Raw genomic sequence first — 13422 nt, 5'->3', positions numbered from 1 at the left:
CAGGGAGATAATTTCATGTGGCTATCAATCTCCTGTATTAGCAGCAGACAGTGATGGAGCTGAGGTGGGCTGTCTGTTTGTATCGTGTTTGCATAAGGTCAGGCAGCGAGACAACAGTCGCTCGCAGTCAGCGGGGAAGTGCAGGCAGGCTGTGGTGCGGATGCTGAGGACAGCCTGAAGGTCAAGGCTGACAGGATGACAGGCGTCAGCGAGGGGACGATGCCTCCTCGCCTGTCCAGCTCCCTCCTCAGTGGCACGGCCACCGCACCGCAGCCAGGATGGGAGCAGGACAGCTGCTGGTGGAAATGCACCTCCAGCTTGGAGCTGACCCTGCAGCTGCAGCAGGTGAAATGGTCAAAATGGGATCTGTGGGCATGTTTTGGAGCCCTCTTGCTTTCTGTGTCAGGGTTTGGTCTCCCGCCCTCCTCTGGGCTCCTGTAGCTTATTCAGACCCCTGAAAGCCTGACATAATCTCTCTAAACCGAGGCTGTAAATCACTGCTATTTGCATTACAGTCTCCCTAATTTTTCTGTTATATTCATCCAACTAAAAATAGAGTTAAATGTAAATTCCTTGTCCTAAGTTTCACCTCCTGCAGATACCTGTATATGTTACATGCAGGCTGTCAGAAAGGCAGGGACCAGCCAAAAATTGCTTGCTGGATATCTACATGGTTTTCTGCTACCCAGGTACTGGCCCTTCACTAAGACAGGAACTTGAGGCTTTTTCACTGTTGTGGTCGCTAGGGAGTTGATGATAGGATTTTGTCCACAAGGTATCACTGGATGCCTTTTGTAAAGTCCTGTCATTATGAAAGCTGTTGGGATTTTTGATGCATTTACCTACACGACAGGTAAGAAAGGCACAGAGTTACTGAGGCATCCAGCAACCCTTCCTGTGTGTTTATTGACGAGTGTTTGCGTTTGGGACCACCACCATAGTAATGAGTCTGTCACTTTCCTCAATGGATAGTCCTCCAAACACCAGTGAAGGCAGGAAGCTGGAATGGTTTAAAGAGGACATAATTATTTGGGGTAAAATTCTAGAAGATTTTACATGATCACCCCGGTCTTTCCTTGCCTTCTGTTTCTATGCTATTGGTATCCTCACATTGGAGGGCTGTGACAGTACTTCTGGTGTCATTTGACACACGGAGAGGCGATGTGTTGGAAAAGCCTCACTGCTTCCCTGTCTGTGTACAGGGGAGGCATTGGGAAGCAGAAAGTTGAGCTCAACTTTCCCAGGCCCAAAGTTGGCTCCAAAACCTTGAGCAGGGGTTCCTGCCCCTTTTGAAGGAGTGGCCCTCAGGAGTGACCTTGGTCTAGCATGTGCCTTTTTTGGATTTAGACATATAACAACCTCATTTTTAAACTTTAAAACAAGCAAAAAAGGACTCTTTTTTCACTTGCTAATCCCAAACATTTAAAAATAAGACTAAAATCCCGATTGTGTCCACGCTAACTATTAGCAATTGTTGAGCTTATCAAAATTAAGATGCTGGATGGAATCTGTGATAGAATAGAATAGAATAGAATAGAATTAACCAGGTTGGAAGAGACCTTCGAGATCATCATGTCCAACCTATCATCCGACACCACCTAATCAACTAAACCATACAACCAAGCATCCTGTCAAGCCTCGCCCTGAACACCCCCAGCGTCGGCGACCCCACCACCTCCTCAGGCAGCCCATTCCAATGGGCAATCACTCTCTCTGTGTAAAACTTCCTCCTAACCTCCAGCCTAAACCTCCCCTGATGCAGCCTGAGACTGTGTCCTCTTGTTCTGGTGTAAAAGCACCTGAACAATGTCATTTTGTGTGAGTGGTTAGGTGACAATTTACCCAATGTCTAAGTAGTTACGAGTCTCTCTATTAATTTGGTTTGACTTTTCCTCTATAAGGTATGTGTTTAAAGCATCAAACTTGTTTCCAAGAAGCAGCATTTTCAGTAGCTAACATGAGCATCGGCTTTCGTTAGTTTCTCTCAACTGGAAGCTAGCAGAATTGTTGTTATTGTCATAGACCTCAAGGAACTGAAAAGCCTGAATAGCAGAATTGTAATTTTTTTCTGTTCTATTCTAATACATACCTGACTGTTTCACATAAATGCAAGATTTTCTTACACCTAGTTAAAAAAAACACCACAAAAAAAGACATTCTTGGTCCCTCAAAAGAAGTAGTAGGTATGTGAATGCTTTATCACAATGTCTTCATGTGCTAGTATTTTGTGCTTAGTTTCCACGTCCCATTCGAGCTTACCACCCTGGCTGCGGTGAAGCAGGTTAAAGCCTGGCAGAGTATAATACCCATAACCTTTTGTTAGGTGCTGTCTCTGTGTCCCAAGCAGCTCTGTGATAAGTCCCCAGTGACAGTGTGTGTGTTACGGCTGTCTGTCGAATAGGATCTGTGCTGAAGGGTGGTGGTTTGCCAGCCACCAGCAGATCACCAGCTCCATGCGGACACTGACGTGATTCATTACAATGGGTGTAGGATGGCAGTGCTCAGAAACCATCCGGTTCAGCCGCGGTGCGTCAGGGGTGCAGATCGCACATGGGAAGCGATGAGCTGTGACTTGGCTCGGCGCTGCGGTGTGGAGGAGAGCCCAAGCCAAAGGAAGGCAGGAGTTGGGAGGACGAAATGGCTCCCGTGCTCTGCAGCATCTTGAGCAGGCTGCTGGGGTGCGCCCAGGAGAGCCAGCGGAGGGTTGGACTGAACAAAGGGCTTTCAACCAGCTTTTCCTGCAGGGTGTGAATTCCCAGAAGAAAGGGGAGTTGGGGAAAAATCGATGTTTGCTGAATAAGCTTTTTTTTTCAAGGGGTCTGAACAGGTGGGCTCTTTCAGGTCAGATTTGCTGGGGGGAGATGTAGGAGGCAGCAGGCAGGCAGCTGTGGTCCTGCCCACCTCCCCAGAGCCAGTCTCCATGCAACCGGTGGGACTTCGCACAGGCAGGTCTTCCTGCAAGGGATCCTTTGAAAGCCTCTCCTGACACATGCCGTCCAAGGCACTAATCATCGATGTTTACTGTATAGCTCATATGTGCTGCACCTGGCAACCAGCAAGGGAGCTGAAGGCAGCACGTGTTTTATATTTGAGTTGTTACTTAAAAAATCAAATTATTTGCATCAGTTTTTGACATTGTTTTTTTTCTCCTTGGCTCTGCATGCCAGGGCTCACAGTGCGTGCAAAGATCTGTTTGCTACGTGTAAGCAATATTTTCCCCACTTAAAAAAAAAAAAAAGGGGCAAAAAAAGAAGAAGTGTAGACAAGTTTAAACATAAAAGGTGTAAAAGATGATGTGTCTTTTCGTTTAGAAGCCGCCATGGTATTTCATACAGGCTTATGTCAAAGAGATTAAACCACTGAAGCTATCCCGTATATTTATGATTGCATACAAATGCATGCTATTGCTTCATATATTAGTCTTTGTTAAAAAAATCATTTTGATATATTTGTTTTAGCAGCATAACTAGCCCTGGGGGCACTGGGTATAATTAGAAAAGGGCATGGGGGGAGGCGGGACTCGTAGAATAAAGCAGTGGCCTTAGGATCCCAGGTCCTAATTATAATTTATAATTAGCCCTGGAATTTGCAGAAACCATCTAAGCTAAACAAGGGCCATCGTTTTTTGCTGTTTAAATTGCAACCATTATTTTTTTGTATTTCACCACCTGCTTTGTTGATGTTGTTTTCTTGGCTTAAAACTTAAAAACAAGGGGGATTAGGAAAGTGGCATTTAAAACTTTCCACATGAAATATTTACAGTGGGAATTTACTAGTTTAGAGCCAACACAGTGAATCTGCAGCAGAAGGAGTCATCTGAAACTTGTTTACTTATAATTAAAATTTTCCTTATTTATTTTTCTTGCCTTTTTTGCCCTTCTGCTTCCCTCTGTGCCCACAACTTCTGCCATACACCTCCAGTGTCCCTGAGCAGGAGCTGCGGAGAATCAGATTAAATTCTCTCTCCACAAAGATGGAGGTGCTTGTGTGGTTTGTTGACCCAAGTTCATAGACTCAAACCCATTGTGTCCCTCATGCATCTGTATATACCACGTACACAGAGAATTTTTTTGCCCCTGTTGCTCTCCTCTCATCACTGCTTCAATGTACTAATGATTGCGAGCGCAAACATCCATTTCCTCCAGCTGCATTTTAGTCAGCCTTGCTGCAGCATTGCTGCTCACTGGAGGAGTTGATGCTTCTGTCCGTGAGATCAAAGAGCAAATATCAAAGTTGGTCTGGAGACCTTTGCTGAAAACAAAATTGCCAATAAGCATCAGAACGAGCTGGTGCAACTTGAGCTACTCCTGGGGATTTTTTTCAGCCCCATCAGCCATGTACTGGAATTGTCTAGAGCACAGAGTGAATCTTAAATTACAGCAATGCTGAGCTATATACCCTTTGTGTTCTTGCAAAAGGGAAAATAAATATGTTCTCTCAAAAAGATTACATTTTAAAAGTGTATTTGACTTGAATATTTAATTAGGTTTCAAAATTATCAAGCTAATAAATTAAGTGCAGGGCTTTGGGTAGTGTTTTTTTTCCAGTTCTATGTATATCCTGCATTTGTCACTAATTAATGAGTTCCTAATGCTTCAGCTTCTGGGAAGATGAGCAACAAAGATTAACATAACTACTAAGTCTGAAGATGTGCAGCTGGGTTATAGTTTTTGAAATTTGACAAAAACATTGGAAGTATTATTATTTGTGACATGGCTCAAGATGGGGGATTGTGAGGAAAGCAAAGATGACAGAACTGGTGCTAACCACTGTGACAACAACTTGAAAAGCAGCCGACATGACATCTTTCCTATCATGCTGCCGAAAATGTCAACTTTGTGAAGGACAGTGAGAAAATGGTTTGCCGAAAATTTGAAAGGTAGATTCAAGAGATGCTCATCATGTCAGATGCAATATAGTCCACAGCTGGGTGAGAAAGGGAGTCCTTGCCGTGGTGATGACTCTCGGTTGGCAGGCCCTTCCAGACATCCACGCTGCTCCAAAAATGGCTACAGCTGACCTGTAGGTTGTCTCAAGTTTGCTGCAGCATGATATGTGAGAGCAGAGCGCGTTTACACCATACAGCGGGCCCTGCGTGGAGGGAGCAGTGGCCAGAGCCACTGGGTTTGATGTCCTCCTGGCTCACAAAGCCCCTGGGAAAGGCCAAGACCAGGGGATCAAGCCTGTATGGTCTATGCACTCCTTGGTGGTTGGATTGGCATCCCTTGGGGCACTGTGACTTGTGTGAGAGATTAATTGGCCAGAGGTTCCCTCTCCAGTGCCCAGCATTCATCTTTCTTTGAGTCAATGTTTTCAAAGTGATGCTGCTAGAGCTTCCACTGCCCAACCAGGACGTGACTGATGCTGGTCATGTCTGCCTGTTTTAGGTGTCTACTATGAGTAGACTCATTATTAATGAGTCTTGGCAAAACCAAAGCCCTTTGAATACAGTGAGAAACTGTGATTCGTGTGAGAGGGCTGCAACCCAACCCAAGCTGTCAGATCCCACCATTAAATCTCACCAGTTGAGCTTATTGACCCAGCAAAGGGTAACATAACTTTCAGACCATTTCCAGTCCAACAGCAAATCACAACCAGGGCAGGCAGCTTTTCCTACCTCGTTTGTCAGCACTGATACAATTAACCTAGTGACACTCTGTGAGCTGTTATGGGTGCAAGGGAAGAGCCAAATGCCAAAAGTCAAATGAGGTCTTCAACCCTGCCCCTTCATGTACAGCATTTATTGTGGTCTCATTTGAGTTATCTGCTCTTCTGCTTGGGAGCAAACCAGCACTGTGAGGTGCACAGTATCACAAAAGGCATGAAGAGCTCTGTCTGAATATTAAATATTTTATGGAACTTTGGAATAAAAATACATTAAGCATGTTCAGACATTAATTTTTGCTCAATATCTAATTTAGGTTTTTTTTGTGTGTGTGTGGCTTGCTCATTTCTTCAAAATAACTAGTCCTAATTAGGTACTAATGAGACCAGATCCATACTTCCAAACTTGTTTATGAAATGTGTTCCCCAGCTGAGACATTTTATCAAAGTTTCAGCCTAAATCTTTTTTTCCTTTTCCTTTTTTTTTTTTTTTCTCTCCTTAATACACAAATGAATTTGGCAAATACTCAAGTAAAGATTTCTGATTAAATGCTGTTTAAATTTAAAAGCATGCCCTGGTATTCAAGTCTTTTTTCTGTGTCCATGTTGCAAGTTTTATTAAATGTATATTTAGCTTTAAAATTTTGCACTAAATACCATGTACAGTTTGCAAGTTCCTCTTCCAAAATGTTTTAATGGTTTATTCACCTGTGTTGGAATACCAGAGTTCATGTTTATGATATTAAGAGCTCTAACTAAACACAGGGTCAGGAGAAGTGGTTGTACAGATTTTATAGCTTTTAATTTTTTTATAGCTTGTTGGTTGGTTTGAAGTTTTGGGTTTTTTTAAGTTTAGGGCCTTTGATTCTTTAAGAGGAAAATAAAGCCAACCAATTAACCCCTGACAGGAGGTTCATTAGAAGCTTTGTAATCCCTTGCCAAGTCTTTTGTATAGCCAAACCAGTCTAGTACTGTCGATTTATGGAGCTTAGGCTGAACACTGGAGGAGGCCTTTAAGTAAGAGCATTTGTTCAATTTTAAGACGTCTTACATTACCTAAAGAGTGCCTGTGCCGGCAGAGTTGTCCAGGAGTACACAAATCTGTGGACTTTGCTTGCCGGCAGTGGGAAGCAGCGCGGCTGATTGTCTGCCTGGCCGATTCCTTTGGTGGATGGATTAGCCTCGCTCTCTCCTCTCACCCGGGATTCTGCTGTACAGCAGAGTCTTGCCGTGTGGGTGTGGGGAGGAGGAGGGGATTGCTGCTTTCGGCTCTCAGATGGGTTGGCACCAGCAGAGAATGGGGTGGAAGAGCACAGAGACCACCGCATCATCCAGCCCCAGGAGAGCTTCATCAGTGTTTGCCTGCACACTGTGCTCTGTGAAAGATGAGCAATACCCCCAAGCAGCAGGACCTGGGTGTCTCACGACACACTCCTGTGCACTCCTGAAATACCAGAGTGCCCTGAATAGTCAGAAAATCTCTGATAAAATGTATCAACCTGTTACCTTTTACAAATCAAAATTAAATTACTGGAAAGGCATTGCATTTTCAAATACAAAATGCATGTCACTCTGGAGGCATATCTCAGCAGAATGTATTGAAGATGGTTTACTTCAAGACATCCCAGTAATGGGGTGATTCAGTGGTTATGAAGGAGTGCAGAATTTTATGTTCTATTTGCATATATGCCTGTTGTCGATATGCTTTTCTGCTGTGAATTGTATTAAGGTAGCAGCTGACTTTTCCTACAGAAATTCACTCCCTGGTTTGTCAGCAGTGGGCCCAATCCTTCGGTGAGAGCTGGCACTGTGCTCCCTCTCATATACCCATAAGGAAAAGGGCATTCTGCTTTTTCCAACTTCTCTGTGTCAGAAAAAAAAATAAAGGGGAGGGGAGCCCACATCCAGAATATCCCTCTGAGACAAGATATTCATTTATTTGGTTGGTTCTTTTTTTGTGATCCCTTGGCAGTTTTCCTGCTATGACCACCTGTGTCCCTGTCCCAGGTCCCATAGTTGGTGACATCCCTTCCAAAAAGGGTAGTGTGGTGTGTACTGTGGGGATGAGTTTCCAGGGTAGTGAGATGAAGTCTGAATCATTCATGGCATTTCTCCTCCAGGCCTGACGGGATAGGAACTGTGACCGTAGACGAGAAAGAGCGATTTGAAGAGATCAAGGAGCGACTTCGTTTGCTTCTGGAGAATCAGATCACCCATTTTAGGTAAAGGCAGAGAGCCCAGGCTGAATGTGAGAGGACTCATTCCCCCCAGCTCCCTCCTATAACCAGCAAACCCAAAAGGCAGGTTTTGAATGCATGCAGAAGTTTTGTGTAAGTGGCACAGACCTACACAGGGCAATGACACTTCCAATGTTGCATGTCTCTAACTGGAGAGTGATTTTAAATATATAAATTTAAAGGATCTTTCAAACCATTTTCTTCTCATAGGCCTGGTAATATTTTTAATAAGATATTTAAACAATAAAAATCCCTCACCCTCTCGTTTCTCTGTTCCCTTCTGCTCAGTTATTACCTATTTATTTTCCCTTCTCTCTCTTATACATCAATTACAAACCAAATCATTCTGTGATGGCATCAGGCAGGGCTTTCTGCAAGGGTGTCCTAGTTATAGAAAGGGTGGATGCTGCCCCCTCCTAAAGGGATGCATTGCCCCCAGCACACCAGCCAGGTTACTGGGCAGCTTGTACATATCTGCATGCAGTGAGGTGATGTGCAAATCCACAAACCCAAGCATCCATACACAGAGCTCCCGTGGGAGCCCTGAGGAGCTGCCCCTTGGCAGGGATGGCAGCTTGGTCACCTGGTCACCTACAGCCTGCTGCATTGCCAGGACTGTGACTGGAAGTAAATGTCCCTTCCAGAGGGGCTTTTAAAATCTATATTTTACAAGAAGATGGTATTTAACTCTCCCCTGGGGGATCTAAAAATTCTCTAGGTGACACCCAGACTTAGTAAGCTGCTAAAACTATCACCTTATTACTATCCCTTGGTGCGCACACTACCAAAGCCAAACCCTTTTGGCAAGTTACCCTGTAGAAATTGGTCATTCTGGGCAGAGGGACTTGATAATTACTTGGGCATATTTAGGAAAGCACCTTTACAGCACTGGGAAGGCACCTGGTCTGATGTTAACATGATGTGATTTTTCTAGGTACTGCTTTCCATTTGGCCGTCCAGAAGGTGCACTAAAAGCTACTCTGTCGCTGCTGGAAAGGGTAAGTGTGAGAACAACAGAGGGTAGTTAAAATTACTTGTATTCATGTATCTTCTATCCAGAAGAGCCTGAGGAACTGTTGGTTTGCATAGGACATAAAATTAGCGATACTGAATACTGGAATGTGGGGATTTAGGTGGAGCTGTTACCTCTCCTGCTTCAGCTCAGAGGCCACTAAAGGCAGCACAGCCCATGTCTGTGCTGGTAGTTAAGAGTGGAGGATATTGCTGGTAAACATCTGCACTGCAGACCCTTGTAAGTGATGCCTGGCTGATGTCCACTGAAATTCCCATCTTAAGGCAGGCTCTTTCCCCTTGAGCACAGGAAACCTGCTCACCATCATCCTCCCCATCCCTATTTCAGCCTTCCTGCTGCTGCAACTTCCTTCTCACTTCTGGTAACGTGCAATATGGCCAAGCCCAGACTTAAACCCAAGTCAATCAGCAAACCCTAGGGAGGGCATAACATTGCCTGACACTAAATGAGTTGTGATAGATCTTAATGTCATGCCCTGAAAAATGAAAAGCACGGATTTTGGAGCATGCCTTAGGATAGATACAGAAGTGGAATACTACAGCAGTGGGGTAGGTCCCACGTCTCAAGCTGGCTAAGGTGACCTTGTAGCAGATCCTGCATATTGTACGCATACTCCCAGAGCCACACAGCACTAGTGTAGGAATGGATGCCTGTGCTAGGCTTGGAGAAAAGCAGTCCTGTGTGCCTGATGCCACAACAAATCAGATTTTCTTGTGTCAAGGTTCTGATGAAAGACATAGTTACTCCGGTCCCTCAAGAAGAGGTAAAAACAGTCATCCGTAAATGCTTGGAGCAAGCAGCTCTGGTCAATTACACTCGACTGTCAGAGTATGCCAAAATCGAAGGTAAGGCTCTTTCTATGTGCAATTAAAATTTTGTTACCTTTCTAGGCGGCAACTGTGGCTGGGAGCTATTTAAAAGAAGCTCATTTGTTACTTGTTCACTTGTCAATAAAACTGATGCGATTCTGAATCATTTTTGCGGTGTTGGCTTTGGAGGCAGATAGGAATGGGAGCTACGCAAAACGTTTCTTGTTGTGGAAAAGAGACATGAAACAGTTAAAAAGGAGCTGTGGAGCTTTTTTTTTTTTTGGTGGTGTTTGATCGTTAGTGCATTTGGCCAGTGGTGTAGTGTTCAGACTCATGTCGTGGTTTTAAAAACAAACTGAGAAATACTTGGGATGTCATCTTACAAGATGAAGGTATAGTGTAGCTAATTGCTTGTGACAGCGGAGTTCAGGAAACAAATGGAAAATAAGAAGCTGGAAAACCGTTTAATCTATGTTTAATCGTTTGTAGCCAATTTAAAATGTCTTTTTTCTGGGAGTGTTTCGTTGTCTTTGCAGTAGATACATAGCAGTCATTGATCAGTGATCCCATACTTGCATCAGATTTCTCTCTTGTCACTCTAAATCTGGCGTAGCTGATATTATTGACCTTTTAAATTATGGGAGAATAATAACCAGTGACCAGAGACACATGTAGCCATCAAAAAGACATTTTAAAGCTTGCTGGAGGATATGTGTTAGCTGAAGCTCTACGATCCAGTCGTTCTTTCTGTGTTAATCAGTTTATGTTGGTACCTTGTTGGCTGCTGTTCCCAACTTGAAACTCCTACCCAACTTTATCCGAGTTCCCAACTGCTTAAACCTGTATGTTCCAGATGAATGGTATGTTCTGCTCTAGACTTTGGGTTTCTGTTGTGTGTGATGTGAAGCTTTCCCACAGCTGAGATTATTGTTGTATGCCTCTAGGACAATATTGAGAGGAGAGAAAAAAAAAAAAACCAACCAAAAATCACCAACCACCCCAAACTTCATCTGATTTGTTCTTTGCTCATTTACATGAAAAATTGGGTTATTATATGACAAATTGTCCAGGTTCTGTACATAACATGTCCTCTCTTTTTCCATTTCTTTCTGTCTAACGATGCAAATTGTGTACCAGTGGTAATGAATTCATTGTTATGCATCCAGTGAGAAACACTTAAGAATTGGGCACTAAAAGGATGTTTATCAACTCTTGACTTGGTAATGAGTGACAAAAATAGAGAAGGAACGAAGGTTTCATAAGCACTGTATTATCAGGCAATTTATCAAAGTACTCAACTTCACAGGATATTTTAATTGGTGTATTCTGTAAAATGCAATGTTTAAATATACTTGACAAGGTTGGAGAAGGACTGAGAATCAAAAGCAGCTTTTCTGTTGATGGATGCTTCTACCCAGGGCTGGCTCCCTTAGGTTCTCTGTGTAAATATCACTAACTCGTTGGTAAGATTTGCTCTCTTCTTTCAGATAAATCTATGCAAAAACAAACTTTATGATCTGTAAGTAAAAATGCATTCATTTCCAAAGTAGAACAGTTAGTGTGTACTTTTCCTTTTGTGCCTCAATTCTTCTTGGTTGTGTGAATTATCTGCCCTCCTTTTTGCACTGTGACTTTAGGTCTGGGAATACTTTGAAGCAACAAACCAATTTTTTTCCAGCTACCTTTTCAGAGAAATAGTTCATTCCACACTACCTGCTCTCTTCTGCTTTTCTCCTCTTTTATCTGTGATTGGCCACAGCCACTTTTTTTGATGCTATCTCTATAAAAGTGGTTGTCACACCAAGCATGCTGGGATTGTTAATTTGAACAACCCAACATCCGCCGGCTGCATGCATCAGGTTTTCTCTCATGAGCATAGACCACTACTTGTTCAAAGACTTCCTTAGAAGAGCAAATAACAAATTCACCTCGGTGAGATGCGATTCTGTGCCATACGGGGCTCTGAAATCTTGCATTTGAAAGCTGACGTTTGAATAGCCACACGTTTGAGTCTTGTCAGATATGCAGAAGCAAATCAGTGGCAGCAGTGCTTGAGGCTATGCTTATGAAGAAATACCTGTGAAAGCCTTAGATACTGAAGGCTGAAATCCTTAGTATCTTGGAGCCTTAAACCAATGATACTCTTATTTCCCTCTATTCATGACGTTTTGATCATTATATTCTTGCAAACAGTTCAGAGCAAACCTCTAGAGTCATGGTCACAGCTTCTCTTGTGACTCATGGGCATGCTGAATGGTTAATCCAGTAGATCTCCAATTTTAACCCTCCTTTTTTTTTGTTTTGTTTTGTTTCTTCTTTTTATTCTGTGTGTATCCCAAAATACTCTACGGCTACTTTCCTTTTAACCTAATAAAAAGTTTTCCTCTGACCTATAACCTCTTACCTTTGACCTAAGCCTCTTGCATGCCCAAATCCTCTTTTATAGGGAAAAAGAGAGAAATGTATGAGCATCCTGTCTTCTGCTTGGCCTCTCAAGTGATGGATTTAACCATTCGTGAGTACCTACCACCCTCCTCTCCATGCTGTCCTCACTCTTTCTGTTTTCATTACCTCAAGAAAGTCCAGATCCAAACCAACTCACTCTCCTTGCTTCAAGTCCTTTAGCATTGGCTTGTCTGTTGCTTCTGTCTGTGAAACCCAGTGTGAGAAGTCCAGTCACTTTTTATCAGCCTAAAGCAGGTTAGACAATGAACCCATCTGTTTGTGATAAACTCAGATCCGTCTGTAAGTTTTTTCAGTTCTTCTTTATGTCCGTGACCTGAATGCATTTTTACTTTGCTTCTGTGTAACCCCAATTTGTAAAGTGCTTGTCACTGGTACACAATCAAAAGGTAGCAGCTTCATCGGGGAGAAGTGAGCTAGAGGTCAGAAAAAGGACACTTGGAAAAAGCCGTTCCTTTGCCTGCGTAGAAGATCTTTACCCAATCCTGTGTACGACATCATATGAGGCTGTCCTTTCTCTGTACATCAGATCTTACATGTCTCCTGTCTGTTAGCTCTCAAGCAGAAGGATGTGCTTTATACTCACTCTCCTCCTCGATATTTTTTACTGAGTCCTTTGCACCGAGCTCTGGAGGGGACACCCCAGTCCCGCTGTCACTTGGAGATCCCCTCTGTGTCCTCAGAGCTCGCCCTCTCTGGTTTTCTCTTTGTGCAGCGTTTTCTTTCACCTCCGTGAAAGGAGCTTCTTTTGGTAACCCCATGCTTTGGGGGGTGGGGGGCGAGACGGGGCAACTTCTCTTCTTTTCAAATGTCATATATCACGCATAACTGGGGGGCTGTGCGGTCCACTTGCTCATTAATCCTGCATATCTGTTCTTGTTTCTCTCTTTTCTCTCCTTGTTGCTTTCTCTCTTTCATATAGAGAATCAAAAGGATGCAGGTGAACAATTGTATATGCATTATAAATTGCTAGGACTGTTGAGTTATATTTATTTCGTTTTCTTTTCTCATAGCTCCTTAAGATATGTACTCCTTCAGGCTGAAAATGGAGATGCATTGATACTTAAGGAGTTAATTTGTGCTGTCTACGTAATCTCCTTTTCCTCCTTCCTTAGAATAGAGTGTAGATTAGAAATACCTTGTAGAAATGTAGTGTCTTCTTAGGAGACAGTTTTAGAGGAGAATCTAGTCTTTGTAAAGAGAAAGTTTCTTGTTCTGCAAAAGCACTGCAGCTCATTTTGGGTGAAAAGATGTTGGTGATTTGGCCATTTAATTT

General features: G+C 43.2%; 1 protein-coding gene across 12 annotated transcripts in view; it reads left to right on the top strand.

Moving 5' to 3' along the window:
• Window positions 1–13422, top strand: part of CADPS (calcium dependent secretion activator) — a 230486-nt gene that overhangs the window by 150285 nt on the left and 66779 nt on the right. For 4 of the 12 annotated variants that reach the window (XM_054161022.1, XM_054161013.1, XM_054161028.1 and 1 more), the window contains exons 14-16: window positions 7725–7826; window positions 8776–8839; window positions 9596–9719. In XM_054161022.1, the coding sequence (XP_054016997.1) occupies window positions 7725–7826; window positions 8776–8839; window positions 9596–9719 (290 nt within the window). Of the gene's footprint in view, window positions 1–7724; window positions 7827–8775; window positions 8840–9595; window positions 9720–12129; window positions 12199–13068; window positions 13087–13422 lie in introns of all 12 variants that reach the window. The other 8 variants (XM_054160985.1, XM_054160978.1, XM_054160944.1 and 5 more) reach the window with 3 other exon arrangements.

This window comes from Dryobates pubescens, chromosome 1 (assembly GCF_014839835.1).
Source record: "Dryobates pubescens isolate bDryPub1 chromosome 1, bDryPub1.pri, whole genome shotgun sequence".
NCBI classification, from domain to species: domain Eukaryota; kingdom Metazoa; phylum Chordata; class Aves; order Piciformes; family Picidae; genus Dryobates; species Dryobates pubescens.
The sequence above is the reverse complement of the archived record's forward strand: the minus strand, read 5'-3'. Positions and strand labels throughout refer to the sequence as shown.